Source organism: Aedes aegypti, chromosome 2 (assembly GCF_002204515.2).
Source record: "Aedes aegypti strain LVP_AGWG chromosome 2, AaegL5.0 Primary Assembly, whole genome shotgun sequence".
NCBI classification, from domain to species: Eukaryota; Metazoa; Arthropoda; class Insecta; order Diptera; family Culicidae; genus Aedes; species Aedes aegypti.
This window is the reverse complement of record NC_035108.1, coordinates 307,560,937-307,575,752: the sequence shown is the minus strand read 5'-3', so window position 1 is coordinate 307,575,752 and position 14,816 is coordinate 307,560,937. Positions and strand designations below refer to the sequence as shown.

The 14,816-nt window shown below is 38.7% G+C and overlaps 1 protein-coding gene across 1 annotated transcript in view; it reads left to right on the top strand.

The window, feature by feature from the left end:
* The window catches only part of LOC5568814 (fatty acid synthase), a 57,754-nt gene that overhangs the window by 26,013 nt on the left and 16,925 nt on the right, over positions 1-14,816 (top strand). The window contains exon 3 of the mRNA XM_001658130.2: positions 4,806-5,326. Coding sequence (XP_001658180.2) covers positions 4,954-5,326 — 373 coding nt within the window. The 5' untranslated portion in view covers positions 4,806-4,953. The remainder of the gene's footprint in view (positions 1-4,805; positions 5,327-14,816) is intronic.

Genomic DNA, 14,816 nt, shown 5'->3' with positions numbered 1-14,816 from the left:
AAAACATTCAGTTAAATCGTTATTGCTTGTGAACTCGTGATTGAAAAAAAAACGCTCATAAATATGTTATGGCTGATCCAGTGTACAATAATAGTGGTAGTGCGGTTTTAGCACCCAATTATTGGCAATTTTAATTTGTGTGTATTTTTTTTAACATACACGCAAAAAAATTGTGCGATCAAAACTACCATTTCAGGGGGTTAACTTAAGCGCTCGCACCGGCAATTTTCAGCAGAACAGAAATGCGCTTAATTTTACCATGTCTGTAGTCGAAATCAGATTGTTGTAAATTATTTCTGTCAAATGTACCAGTAATGTGGTGGGGTGTACCGTAAACATAGTGAATTGGTCTGAAATTCCATGGTAGTTTCAAGAATGGGCGTAGTCAGCTAAAATAGTCATTTTTACCACAGAATTTTTTTCCGTGTAGCCCTTGTCAAAATAAAATGAGTTATGTATGCATTTTAGGTTACGGTCCATCTCTCAATATCAAAGATACGCCAAAAACATGTCTCATTATTGCAAGATAGGCTTTACGTAACACTATTGGTATTGCAGGGTCTGATGATGATCTGCTTTCAGAGGATTTTAGTGATCCTAACTAAAATCCACCCAAATCAGATTATCACCAGAAACCGTACGATACGTAGCGAGCACGATTAGCGATGTCCAAAGAGTTCAACGACCTAAGCCCAGAGCCTCGTCGTATGTTGTTACTCCAAGGTGTGCTGTTGTTTATTTATGCCAAAAAGCATGTTGATGGTTTCGAGCGCTCATTCGTTCGGTATGCTGTTACGTCGCCGGGCTTTATTTTGGCAAACCCCCCAAAAAAAAGCGCAATCAAAATGGGGTAACCTAGAGTTGCCGAAAGGGGGGCTCTGCCGCTGCGCAAATGCTTTCTTCGGTCGAACTGAGCTGCAGGTATTTTTTGAGGTGGGAAGTCGAAAAAAAATGCGGAGCGAATTTTCGGAGTCGCATATCTAGGCTTACATCATTTCGTCGTTCGGTTGGTGTGGTTGAATGAGGCACTACAATCGGTGACGTGATCGTCAGCGAAAGCAGAAAATTAGCGAAATTAATGCGAAATCACGGGCGTAATGACACACATCTTGAATTGTTTGGAAGAAAGAATATCATTGTGACTGTTTCAAACTCGAACAATGATAAGTGCTTAGGACTCGATACTGAAAACCAGCTTTTTCTGGTAATATCTGGAACAGACATGGGTTTTGGATACCATGGTACCATAAAACGAGATAACTTTGGTACCGTAAAATGGGGTGAAGTTGATCACTTTTGTGCCATTCTGTTCTATAATTCCTAGTAGAATCCATGTATTATCTTTCAAATATTTTTAAAACCTGTACTGGTTGAATGTTTATCGAATTATTCTAATTGATTAATTCACTTATAAATGCGATACAATTTTTATTTTCTCTGTTTGTCGATTGGCTTGGACAAAGTTTTTGGAAATGTTGAATGAAGCAAAGTTGTCGAAAACACTTTATCTCTATCTACTATAATTAATGGTTTATTGCGATTTCCATATAAAAAACACTTTAACCTTCCAGTCGTCGCGCGGTTTGCCACCGTCAGAACCACCACGCTGCTGTTGTGAATGAAAAGCGAGCTTTTTGCACTAGTGTTGTACAAAATACAACAGCGCGACGACTGAAGTGTTAATGTTTTTTTATGTTGTTTGTAAGAAAAATATTGTCGACCGATGAGATCGAACCAACCAGGTGCCAGGTACAAGTATGTCCTTAACTTTTTTCACAGCGATTTTTATGGCTTACAATTTTCTAGGACTACGTGAATATTTTCAAAATACAAAACATGGGTGAACATACCTAGATAAAATCTTCAATTTTTCTATGTTTTTAAAATATCTGTGCTACATATGTTTTCCAGGTGGACTCATCCTGATGCATATACACATTTCTCCCACTTTTCGATTTATTTTAGTGTAAAAATTTCAAAAATTTTCCACAATAAAATATAAACAAAAAATTAAGATTTATCTTGGTTTATTGAGCAAAGCTTTGTATTTCTAAAATAGACACGTAGCCCTAAAACAATGTAAGCTATAAAAATCTCTGTGAAAAAAAATTAAGGGCGTATTTGTACTTTTAAAGTGGGTTTTATTTGAGAATCACAATAAATCCTTTGTAAGACAATCGATGAGACAGCTGCGATAAGCTGGTTTTTTTATTAGTTTTAAGATTTTGACGTTTCGCAGTCGGAGTGACCGTTCGATTACAAAGGAAAATGTATTGGCTGAATGGATCGGTAGGTCTAAGCCAGATGACAGTTAGAAAAGAAACAAAAGGAAAATGTTAAGCTCTGGTTACATTCGCATCTAAAAAAAATTAATCTTTGGCATCGAAAAAGCTGATGATCGTGTTTTTGTTTTTGCGTTTTTAAGCACTGTGTGTTGCATGGCTAACCATGGTCACTAGCCTAGGACACGACTGGGCAGTGCGCTTCGTAAAGCCCAAAGCGAGTTCGTTCTTCATATCATTTTAGTTCATTCTAGAGTTTCTCTGGCCAGTGAGTAATGTGTGGTCATTCCATGCTGCTGCTGTGGAGCGAGCGACGGAATCAAGATGTGAAAAGGTATTCGTGTTCAGTCAAGGATTGATTACCAATTGGTGAGCTCGTTTCATGCGTATGATAACACATTTTTATCTTGGCAACGATATGTTTATGAAATTTTGAAGAAAATTTGATACCTGAAATGGGTTGCAATTTACATTTTACTATCTACATAATCATAATACAAATCGCTAATGAAATGGCCTGGAATATTGTTCGGTCATTGTAAAATATCATATTTTCCGAAACATGGCAAAGTAATCACTTCCAGTGGGGCATAACAACAATTCCAAAGTCTAGTCACCAGAACTTAAGCAATAAACAACATCTAATATTTAATATAGTTTTGAATTTGTCAAGGCTTTCAGTTTACGAAAAATTGAGGAGATAACAGGGTTGAATGTATAAGTTATTGTGGAGTAATATGAGGTTTTCGGTCATACAAAAGATGAAAGACTATGAATAATTAACTTTTCAATTTTAATATGAACTGTTTCCTGTTCTGAATCAACTACCGAGCTAGCCCCGTATTATAGATAGGGTCATATTCTGAACAGTCTGTTCCATATTCTTATTACACATCGTTTTTACATTCAAAATTGTAACTTGAAGTTCGAAACATTATTCATTGTATCATTGTAACATTTATAATCCAAGGGATTAGAATTGTGTTTTCAACAAATATCCCAGCAGTTGAAATTCTTGACTATTGAAGTAATTCAAATTATACTTGCTTATCCGTACAGAATATGGTACTTGCACGGCACAATTTGATTTAGATTTCATATTTGGTAATAAACGGTGGTAATGCAGGATACTCTCAATATGCCCTGCCTAATCTTCTTCATCTTAGCATTTACGTCCTCACTGAGACAGAGCCTGCTTCTCAGCGTAGTGTTCTTATGAGCACTTCCACAGTTATTAACTGAGAGCTTTCTTTGCCAAAGTTGCCATTTTCGCATTCGTATATCGTGTAGCAGGTACGATGATACTCTATACCCAGGGAAGTCAAGGATATTTTCTTTACGAAAAGATCCTGGACCGACCGGGATTCGAACCTTCAACATGGCTTTGCTTTGTAGCCGCGGACTCTAACCACTCGGCTAAGGAAGGCCCTGCCTAATAAAGCTTTCTATTTTTTTAAATAATCTGTGCAGTTGTCTATCAGAGATCCGTATCTATCAACAAAGAATTCATTCGTAGTAATTTTAACAAGAACCATTTATTTCAATCAAGTATTTTCTAAAGTCGATACGGACCTGCTGTTTGTAGTTTTTAAATCACCTTTAAGTCATTGTTTTCATATTTTTTGTCATTATTACTTTGTTGATTGATCACTACCAGTTTCTAATCGAAGACGTCTTTATTTCGACGGGTCATGTTTGCTCACAGCACTTTCAAGGCTGCATTGCGATGTGAAATAGACTATCTATAGTACCATATCCTAGTTGCGATTCTATATCGGTACCTACCAATTTATGGTTTTAAGTCAGAAAAATGACTGACAAAACTTAGAATGTTGCTTGGGATATTTTAATACATATCAAAAAATAAAGTTATCATGAACGATCAGCGAAATGTTAAAATATGTTTCATAAGGGCAATTTTGGAACATCCTAGTTCATTCATTGTATTGAGCAATTTATGAATGGATTCTTATCTCCAACCTTATCACCATGGGTTCAACGAATGTCCGAATCAACTATGCCTAAATTAAATCCTCTCGACTGGACGATAACGACTAATCAGTTCATCCTCCCTCCCCATACAACTTATCACGTTTATCAATTGGCTTCAGTCGCAAAACGTGTGCCCCAATCCTCCAGCGTTACTCCTGTGTACCGGAGAGGCGACGTGTGCCAATTGGACGTGTGATAACAACAGACTGACACCAGAGATCACAATCATGCCACATAATTGAATTAATCGAATCAGCTGAGGTTGATTTGATATAATGCGTGTTGTGCTCTTGGCGGTGTAGTGTGCCACGCCAGCCACTACGGGCACCCAATCAAATCAATCTCAATTGATCAGAAAGCGTGCCGGTATTCCTCGGCGATCTTTGCCGTCAATTAGACGGCCTCTGCCATAAACGCGGTTCCAAACGCATATTGAATTGCCCTTCTCCACCAAATGGGTGAAATGCACTTGTGAGGTTTCGATTGCTAATTGATTTTGTGTTGTTGCTTCTGTTTCTACTCCAATTACAGATAGACTAGACGTCGTCCAGCACTTCGCGGCTTGGTCAGAAAGCAGGACACCCTCTAGCCGATCGTCAGTGCAGCGGACAAGGCCGCCATTCCTTCCCGCGGAAAACGTTCCAAACAGAAGAAAACACGACGCAACAAAGGCGCAACGATGCCAGCCCGCTTCGACGATGTTACTACTGACACCCGCCGCGGTGTCCCCAGGGACCTGGGGGGACACTACGATGGCTGTCAGATTCAGGATGACATCTGCATCACAGGCTTCTCCGGCCGCCTGCCGGAGAGCTCCAACATCGAAGAGTTCAAGCGCAACCTGATGGAGGGCGTCGACATGGTGAACGACGATGACCGCCGGTGGCCCAAGGGATTGTACGACCTCCCGACCAGGATCGGCAAAATTAAGGACGAAGACCTGCAAAACCTGGACGCAGAGTTTTTCAAAATTCATCAAAAACAGGCGGAGTGTATGGACCCGCAGATGAGAATGCTGCTCGAGTGTACATACGAGGCTATTATTGATGCGGGTAAGTCTGAACTTCTGTTATCATAATGGCATAATGTTATCAAAATTATATTTGTAACTTAATATCAATATTATTTGCTATTATAATATGAAATTGCAACCCGAGCAAGTAACGATAACTTTTTTAGATGTTTTGATATCATCGTTTTCATTAGCTGCATATGAAATAATGAATTCGACAAGTCATAATGCATGTTAATTTCTTCAGAAATTCCTCTTGGGATTTCATCAGAAATTTCTCCAGGTATTCTACAAGAAATAGCTTCACGGAATCCTTAAGGGATTCCTCAAGAATTTCCTCCAGGAATTCTTCCATAAATACCTCCAAAAAATCGCTATTCATACTGCAAGATTATTTCTAGGTAATCTTCCAGGGATTCTCTCAGATATTTCTCCAGAGATTCATTCTACGCCTCCGAAAATTCCTCCGAGAATTCATCCAAGAATTTCTCTAAAAAAATATACTTGAAGAAAAATATACAGTCAAGAGTCGGTATTGAAAAGACTCATGGAAATATCGAGTTATGGAATAGTTTATTTGCGGGAAACTGTTTGAGAGTTATCGCATTAATGTTACGATCCAAGGGGGAGGAGACCAATGAAAAAGTAACAAGATTTACAAAGTTTAAGAGGTTCCATAGAAAAAGTGGATAACATTTTATTGAGTTTTAATTGATCTTTATCAATTGTTTTTTCACTCGTTATAATATGACCTACAACAATCTGAATTGACCATTACCATTTGAAAGTTACAAAAACTTCAATTTTTGGCTTAGTTTTCAAAGCAACACTTTCCAAAAAAAAACGCCAAAAATATCTTACGTAATTAATGGACGACCCCTACTAACAATCAACTGATAACCAAGCCCTGTCTCAGGGCCAGAAAAAAAGAGAAAACATGATTTGAAATATCCTTGAGAATTGTGGAAATTTGTAACGCTATTTCCTCTTTTTTAATACAAAGTGGACAACTTTGGAGGCTTTTCAAAATTGTATTCAAATTGGCCCATTTAAGACTCCAAAGTTGACCGTTTTGTGTGGAAAATCGAAAAAGTTACAAATGCATTGCCCAATACTGTATTGATTCATGAAATTCACTAGATATTTCTTCAAAAAAATATATAGGAAATTTATTAAAGAATTCTTCTAAAACACTGATGATGTGATGAAATTCACCTGATATAAATGGATTTGCGCCAAGGAATATAAAATAGGAAGAAATAAATTGGAATTGCGTCAAGGAACCTTAAAAAAAATTTAGCAAATATCTATATTAATTTTTTATCATAATTGCCATGAATACAGAATTACAGGAAACATATCTCAGGAATTTTTCGATGACGACACGAACAAGATTTACTTAATATCTTTGAAGAAAAAATGGACAAAATCCGAAAAAAAGAACTTAAAAAATCTTCAGGTAGATTCAAAGAAGAAGTCCTTACAAGAATTCACGGAGATATTCTCGAGGCAATCCATGAATAGTTTTGATAAATCTCTGGACAAGTTTGGTAAAGGCGCCTCACACTGGGTCACATCGTTGTTTTCGACGGCTAAAACTTCTAATACTTGTTCTGAATTTTGTTCTCATGAAGCGGTAGATGGTGGCAGCTATTTATTTCTCCTCGACTAGTTAAGAACATTTGCTCCATTGTCGCGAAGAACGAAAAGCGGGGTTAGTTGGAGGTTTTTGTTAGCACAATTTTAGGTTAAAACATGTGATCAATATGTGATTTACAATAAGAGATTTTTTATTCAATCTGAAAATAATCAAATGGAGAACCTTAAAAATTTAGACGTATTCGTTTCATTTATTTGAATCGGATGCTTCTCTTCCAGCAACTTGGAAGCTTCTCTTCCAGAGGCTTGAAAGCTTCTCTTCCAGAAGCTTGAGAGCTTCTCTGCCAGAAGATGTGAAGCTACTCTTCCAGATGCTTGGATGCTTCGCCGCATGTAAATTTTGCATTGTTTACTGACATGACTGCATTTAACAAAGCATGGACTTGTTCTTTTCATATCCAAGCTTTATTCTTTAGTTTTGTAAATTTAATTGGGCCTTCTGTGATTCGGCTTTTTGTAATTTGGCCTTTTATACTTCGGCCTTTAGTGATTCCGCCTTTTGTGATTCGGCATTCTGTGCATTCGGCCTTTTGTAGTAGGCTATACTGTATTCAGCCTTCTGTGATAATCCCGTTTGGAAGCTTCCCTCCCAGAAGCTGGGAAGCTTCTCTTCCCAAAGCTGGGAAGCTTCTCTTGCAGAAGCTGGGAAGCTTCTCTTCCAGATGCTAGAAAGCTTTCCTTCCTGAAGCAGGGAAGTTTTTTTTTTCAAGAAGCTGGGAAGCTTCTCTTCCAGAAACTGATAAGCTTATTAGCTTAGCTTAGCTTAGCTTAGACTGACTACACATATCAATGGTTGCTATTCCGTGATTGACCGAAGTCAGTGAAAATGCACAAAGAATCAACTAGAAGTTTGACTGGGATTGGCCATAATCTTCTTCAGTGTGCATAATTCAGTGCCTCTATTTATACAGGGTCAATAACGGCGCCGGCCACGTCCTTGCAGTCAGGTGGGATTGAGGGAAGGAATGTTAGTGTGTAACCTTTGCTATTTGGAGACCGTGTTTGCCTCTGCATCTCCACAAAGGTTACTGGGAGGGATGTTTGTTAATGGGGAGGATCGTTGGGTCACAGGATTCACTTTGATAAGCAATTAGACCATGATAAATAATTATTTGTGAGATATAAACATGATTATGCCGACACTTGGGGTGACGAACCATTCAAAGTTTGTTGAACAAATACCTAAATGAAACATTCCTAACACTCCTATTCTTATGCCGACACTTACAGTGACGAACCATCCAAAGTTTGTTGAATAAAGTGAACCTTTCGGAAGTCTACACTTGTAGTGTCCAACCATTCAAAGTTTTTTTTATTACAAAAATAAAGGTAAAAAGAAAGGGGTGTTTTGCATAGCATAGCATAGCATAGCATAAACTGACTGTACATGTCAATGGTTGCTACTCCGTGATTGATCGGAACTGGTAAGAATTGCACTACGATCCAAATGAATAAGGGATGGGAGTTTCCGCTTACTCTCGAAGTGCAATTTTAGCAGATCTAATATTATTGATCAATAACGGCGCCGGCCAAGTCCTTACAGTCAGTTGGGATGGGGAAGGAATGTTAGGGTGTAATGATTGTTGCTTCTAGAGACCGAGAATACCTCTGCATCTCCACAATCACCACGGGAAGGGTGTTTATTAGTGAGGAAGGAAAAGATCTGGGAGTCACCTCTGGTCGGTGATGCGATCCATGGACAAGGGGGAAATATACGACTTGTATTTAAAGCTAGTTTTGTATTTTTGTCTCGAGAAGTTTTTGGAAAAATTACGTCAACATCTATAATGTCGAACAATTCAAAAGACGTTTTTATTAATGACGAAAACTGAAAATTACATGTATATATTTTAACTTATATGAAACAGGAATAATGCCGACACTTGTAGTGACGAACCATACATAGTTTGTTTGAAAATTACATATGAGTATTACTGTGCATTTTGTCTCGATATGGTAGAAGTTTTAGAAAATACGTCAACATTCACAATGTCGAACAATTCAAAGGATAATTTTTAATAATGTCAAAAAGAGAAAAATATATGTATATTCAAATTGTATAAGAAAAAAGCATAATGCCGACACCTATAGTGACAAACCATACAAAGTTTGTTTTAATATTACATAAAAGTTACGCTTTCAAGAAAATATGTGTTATCATAAGCATGAAACGAACTCACCAGTTGGCCATCCATTCTCGACTGAACACAAAACTGACACTGACAGCAAAACTTCTTGGCGTCCCGAAAATAAACCGTCTTGCTTGGGCCTTCCCAAATACGTACCCAGCAAGACGCTCCAAAACAAAGGGAAAAAAAAAAAAATCTCCGGCGACGAAAACACGCGCGAAACCGTCAACAAACTCTATCGGACGACGCAAAACCGAACCGTCCTGCTTGGGCTTCTCGAAGCACTACCCAGCAAGACGCTCCAAAACAGGGGGAAAAAATTCTCCGGCAACGAAAACGCGCGAATCCGTCAGCTAAATCAATCGGACGACGCAAAACCGAACTGTCCTGCTTGGGCTTCACAAAGCACTACCCAGCAAGACGCTCCAAAACAGGGGGAAAAAAATTCTCCGGCAACGAAAACGCGCGAATCCGTCAGCTAAATCAATCGGACGACGCAAAACCGAACTGTCCTGCTTGGGCTTCACAAAGCACTACCCAGCAAGACGCTCCAAAACAGGGGGAAAAAAATTCTCCGGCAACGAAAACGCGCGAATCCGTCAGCTAAATCAATCGGACGACGCAAAACCGAACTGTCCTGCTTGGGCTTCTCGAAGCACTACCCAGCAAGACGCTCCAAAACAGGGGGAAAAAATTCTCCGGCAACGAAAACGCGCGAATCCGTCAGCTAAATCAATCGGACGACGCAAAACCGAACTGTCCTGCTTGGGCTTCTCGAAGCACTACCCAGCAAGACGCTCCAAAACAGGGGGAAAAAATTCTCCGGCAACGAAAACGCGCGAATCCGTCAGCTAAATCAATCGGACGACGCAAAACCGAACTGTCCTGCTTGGGCTTCACAAAGCACTACCCAGCAAGACGCTCCAAAACAGGGGGAAAAAAATTCTCCGGCAACGAAAACGCGCGAATCCGTCAGCTAAATCAATCGGACGACGCAAAACCGAACTGTCCTGCTTGGGCTTCTCGAAGCACTACCCAGCAAGACGCTCCAAAACAGGGGGAAAAAATTCTCCGGCAACGAAAACGCGCGAATCCGTCAGCTAAATCAATCGGACGACGCAAAACCGAACTGTCCTGCTTGGGCTTCTCGAAGCACTACCCAGCAAGACGCTCCAAAACAGGGGGAAAAAATTCTCCGGCAACGAAAACGCGCGAATCCGTCAGCTAAATCAATCGGACGACGCAAAACCGAACTGTCCTGCTTGGGCTTCACAAAGCACTACCCAGCAAGACGCTCCAAAACAGGGGGAAAAAAATTCTCCGGCAACGAAAACGCGCGAATCCGTCAGCTAAATCAATCGGACGACGCAAAACCGAACTGTCCTGCTTGGGCTTCTCGAAGCACTACCCAGCAAGACGCTCCAAAACAGGGGGAAAAAATTCTCCGGCAACGAAAACGCGCGAATCCGTCAGCTAAATCAATCGGACGACGCAAAACCGAACTGTCCTGCTTGGGCTTCACAAAGCACTACCCAGCAAGACGCTCCAAAACAGGGGGAAAAAATTCTCCGGCAACGAAAACGCGCGAATCCGTCAGCTAAATCAATCGGACGACGCAAAACCGAACTGTCCTGCTTGGGCTTCACAAAGCACTACCCAGCAAGACGCTCCAAAACAGGGGGAAAAAATTCTCCGGCAACGAAAACGCGCGAATCCGTCAGCTAAATCAATCGGACGACGCAAAACCGAACTGTCCTGCTTGGGCTTCACAAAGCACTACCTCTTCCAGAAACTGATAAGCTTATTTTCCAAAAACTGGGAAGCATCTCTTGCAGAGGCTTCCACATGCATCGTAAAATAAATTTTTATTGAACACAACACTATTCTCTTAATAAAAATCGAACGATGAAGATACACATATGGAACATATTATGTTGAATTGCGTTCAAATGTTAAAAAATTTAAAACATTAGTTTGTATTGATGACTGAAAATCTATTTGAATTATAAGTATTTTAACATGTTTTCATCAAAACTTCAAACTGTTACAACAAAGAAGCCCCATTATTCTTTCTTCACGACAATGAAGCAAATGCTCCTAATTAGCCGTAGACAAAAAATTAGCTGCCGCCATATGCCGCTTAATGAGTAATCCAGTAGGTGAATTCCGGCGAACAATTTCTTCGAAGAGAAGAAATTTTCTTCCATTACGCACCAGTAAGAAATTTTTCTTTTCTTCGAAGAAAAAACGCGCCGGAATTCGCCTACAGGATTTTATAAAACAAACATTTTGCTAGAAAATGATGTAAATTTAATTTGTTATTGTTAAATTTTAAAAACTTGATGACAACATATTTTTAAACAATTTGAACAGTCTAAATCGATTTTAAGTGTCATACAACGCTATCCACGTCAGTGAAAATGCCTCAATCGACAACTTTGCAGAAGATAGCTTTTTTTTTTTGCTATGACCCTCCTATCAACAGATGAAATTAATCTAGATCAGTTTTGATTAATCTAGATCAAATCCGATGCTGTCAAATTATTATAAGATACTTTCTTGAAGATACCAGGATGCACAGTCCAGATGTTTTGGCCATCGAAAACAGCGATCTGCCACAGTGTGCGCCCTTAGGAAAGAACCTGAAAAAATATTGAAAAAAAAATCTCCTACAAACATTGATGGCCGCTAGACAAGTTCCATGGGAAAATTCTAAAGCAAATTCAAGGAAAGTCCTTGGGACATATTTTACAAATTCCTGAGATACGTTTACACTAAACTCAATAAGAAAATTTAGATTTTTTTTTTCGACAACTTTTAGATCGGTTTGTATAATTTAAAAACATAGAAAATAAGAAACAAATTCTTCAAGAATCTTGGCAGATGCTACTCGAGAAAACGGAGCAACTTTTGCAGAAGTCCTATCTGAGGCATTAAAAAAAACATTGGGAAGATTTCAGTAGAAGCTATCGAAAAAAAAAATAAACCTTAATTGAACCGCTTTATCGACCTTAATTGAAAGAATTCAAAAAGATCAATTCTGAAGAAATCTTAGTAAAAAAAATTCCTGAGATATCCCTGAAAGAATTATAGAATAAATTTGTAAAGAAAGCACTCTTGGAGATATTACTGGAAGATTACTTGGACGAATTCCTGTACAATGCCGCCTGCAGGAATGTTAGGTCAAAATTCTTTAGATATTTTTACAGTAATTACATAAAAAATAAGTTATGATTACAGTATTTCCAGATAAAGATCGATGTTACATACAACATTGGATAACATTTACGTTCCTTAGTGTAACAAATCCAATTTTGCTATCTTGTTGTTTATCAGAGATCTGACGATCTGACTTTTCGTATTTCGGTTTTAGCAACTTGGAAACGAACGCGTTTTTTTTCATATTCAAAACTAACTTTAGAGAAAAATCTGGTTTCATAACAGCAGGTTTGAGATGTTGAGTCTTGTTTGGTACGATGATGCTCAATGCCAAGGGAAGTCAAGAAAATTTCCCCTACGAAAAGGTCCTGGACCGACCGGGAATCGAACCCAGGCACCTTAATGGCTTTACTTTGTAACCATGGACGGTAGTAAAGTTTAAGGAAGGCCTCAGAGGTTCTATATTCTTTGAAATCAACCTCATTGGTAAATTATTGTGCTGAAGTATTTCATAGCATTCCACCCTTCGGCTCTTCATTTATACGTCTCATGATAGGCACTTATAAACTCCTTAAGATTGAGCGACCCACAAACCAATTAGTTTGCAAGTGCGAAAAAAAGCGCCAAAGCGGATACGCAAGAGCGGCCAGTCAATGGCGCGCAGTTCGCAACCTATACAGTCGCGTATTGTCCTACCAATAATGTGGGATATGTAAGGTACCGTAATCCGGGGTAACATTGATCAGCGGGGTAACATTGATCGGTATGATCCTTCTCGTAAAAAGTTAAAATCATCATTTATTGATGAAATATTTTCAAAGCATGAATGATGCCTCTCTTTCTTACATTCATAAGCTAATAAAAATTGAGGTTTTTGTGAAAATTGCATTTCATTCATGTGTAAATTTATCAACATTTTGAATCAATGATTTTTATCTTTATGGATAACACTACCAAAGATTCATGTCTCACACAAGTTCTGCAAATGGTATGAACAAGAAAAATGTGATTGTTACTAGAAATGGCATCGCCGAAAACGATTCCGTTGTCAAATCTTTCATAATTTTAGTCAATTAAGCAACATTAACGAACTACTATTGGGAATTCAAAATTTCCTTAGGAAATTGCCTACCTTTAGGCGTATTGCACGGTTCAAAGTGATTTTATTTTTGAAATAACTCAAAAAGTAAATGACTTGTAAGAGTTTGGTCTTCATATTCGGCTTCAGGGGCTATGGTTTAAGTAAGCAACGACATTTTCAATATTACCAAACGTTGTTTACATGGGTGATCAATGTTACCCCATATCAGCTAAATCAAAATATCACTTAAAACATTTATTTAAACATACTTAAATCTTTTGTAAATCAAAATGCAGTATATGGTCACGAGCGGTGGGTGCCAGTACTTGTTTTAAAAATATAAAACCTGCGACATTTGCATTTTCAAATGAAAAATTTAAAAAATATCCCAAAAACTGATCAGTGTTACCCCAGATTACGGTACCTACATCCATAGCAGTTTTCAAACGAGATGACGAAGATGAGTGGATGATAACTCGTTGCGCCGCAGAACAAAAACGACGTACGACGGGGCTTAGAAGTATTTACGTACACCATGGATCGAAAGCAAATAATCGCAATCGAATGGTTCCGCATGTGCGTCATTGAGGGATGAGATTTCCGTCCCGAGCGCCACGCAAACCTGGGATACCCACCCAGGGCTCGATCAGGCAAGCCGCGGCAAACGGGTTTGTGTATAATTTAATTTGTCGTTTTTGTGCCCGAGAGATATCGGGCTAATTGTGCTGCAAGTAGCCAACCAGCAAGGTGACCAACAACGCATGATGATGAACTATCGGGTTGTAGATTTGGATAGTAATGCGATCGATCGATCGATCGATCGATCGACCACCATCAAAGGCGAACGATTACATTTGGTGTTCGGTTGATGCTTAGGGGTCAGGATGCAGCCACGCTTGATCGACCTTAATTGCGCCCAATTCATCATCTTTGAGAGGCGAGGTACAATTCGCTTATCGATTGGTATAAGCGTGAACCTAATAAAATAACTAAGGTGTAAACTTATAAAATGTAACCCGAGCAAAAATAAAAACAAAATAAAAATTGATAATATTATTTTTTTAATGATGATAACTTGATTTGATAATGCATTGGGGCTGATTGCCCTATTTTTGCCTTCGTATATCGTATGTCTAGCAAGGAGATATAATAAAACCAGTAAAGTCCAGAAAATTTCCAACTCAAAAAGATCCCAGATCGGCAGAGTTCAAACCACGACCCTTCGCTCGTTTTTTTCAGTAAGACGACTATTAGGGCCCCTGGTCATGGAGTTCAGCCGCATATTTCGACATCCACTCCACCGGGAATTGTCCAGAGGATTTAACGCTAAATTCTCCAGTAATTTAGTAATATATTATTTAAAGAACAACGACTTTAAGTGTTTCTCAAGAAATTCTTTCAGAATGTTTGCCGTTTGTAACGCTGATATTTTTTTATATTTTTCTCATGAATTTAACTGGAAATTCTCTAAGCATTTAACCAAAAATTACTCCTGATTGTTT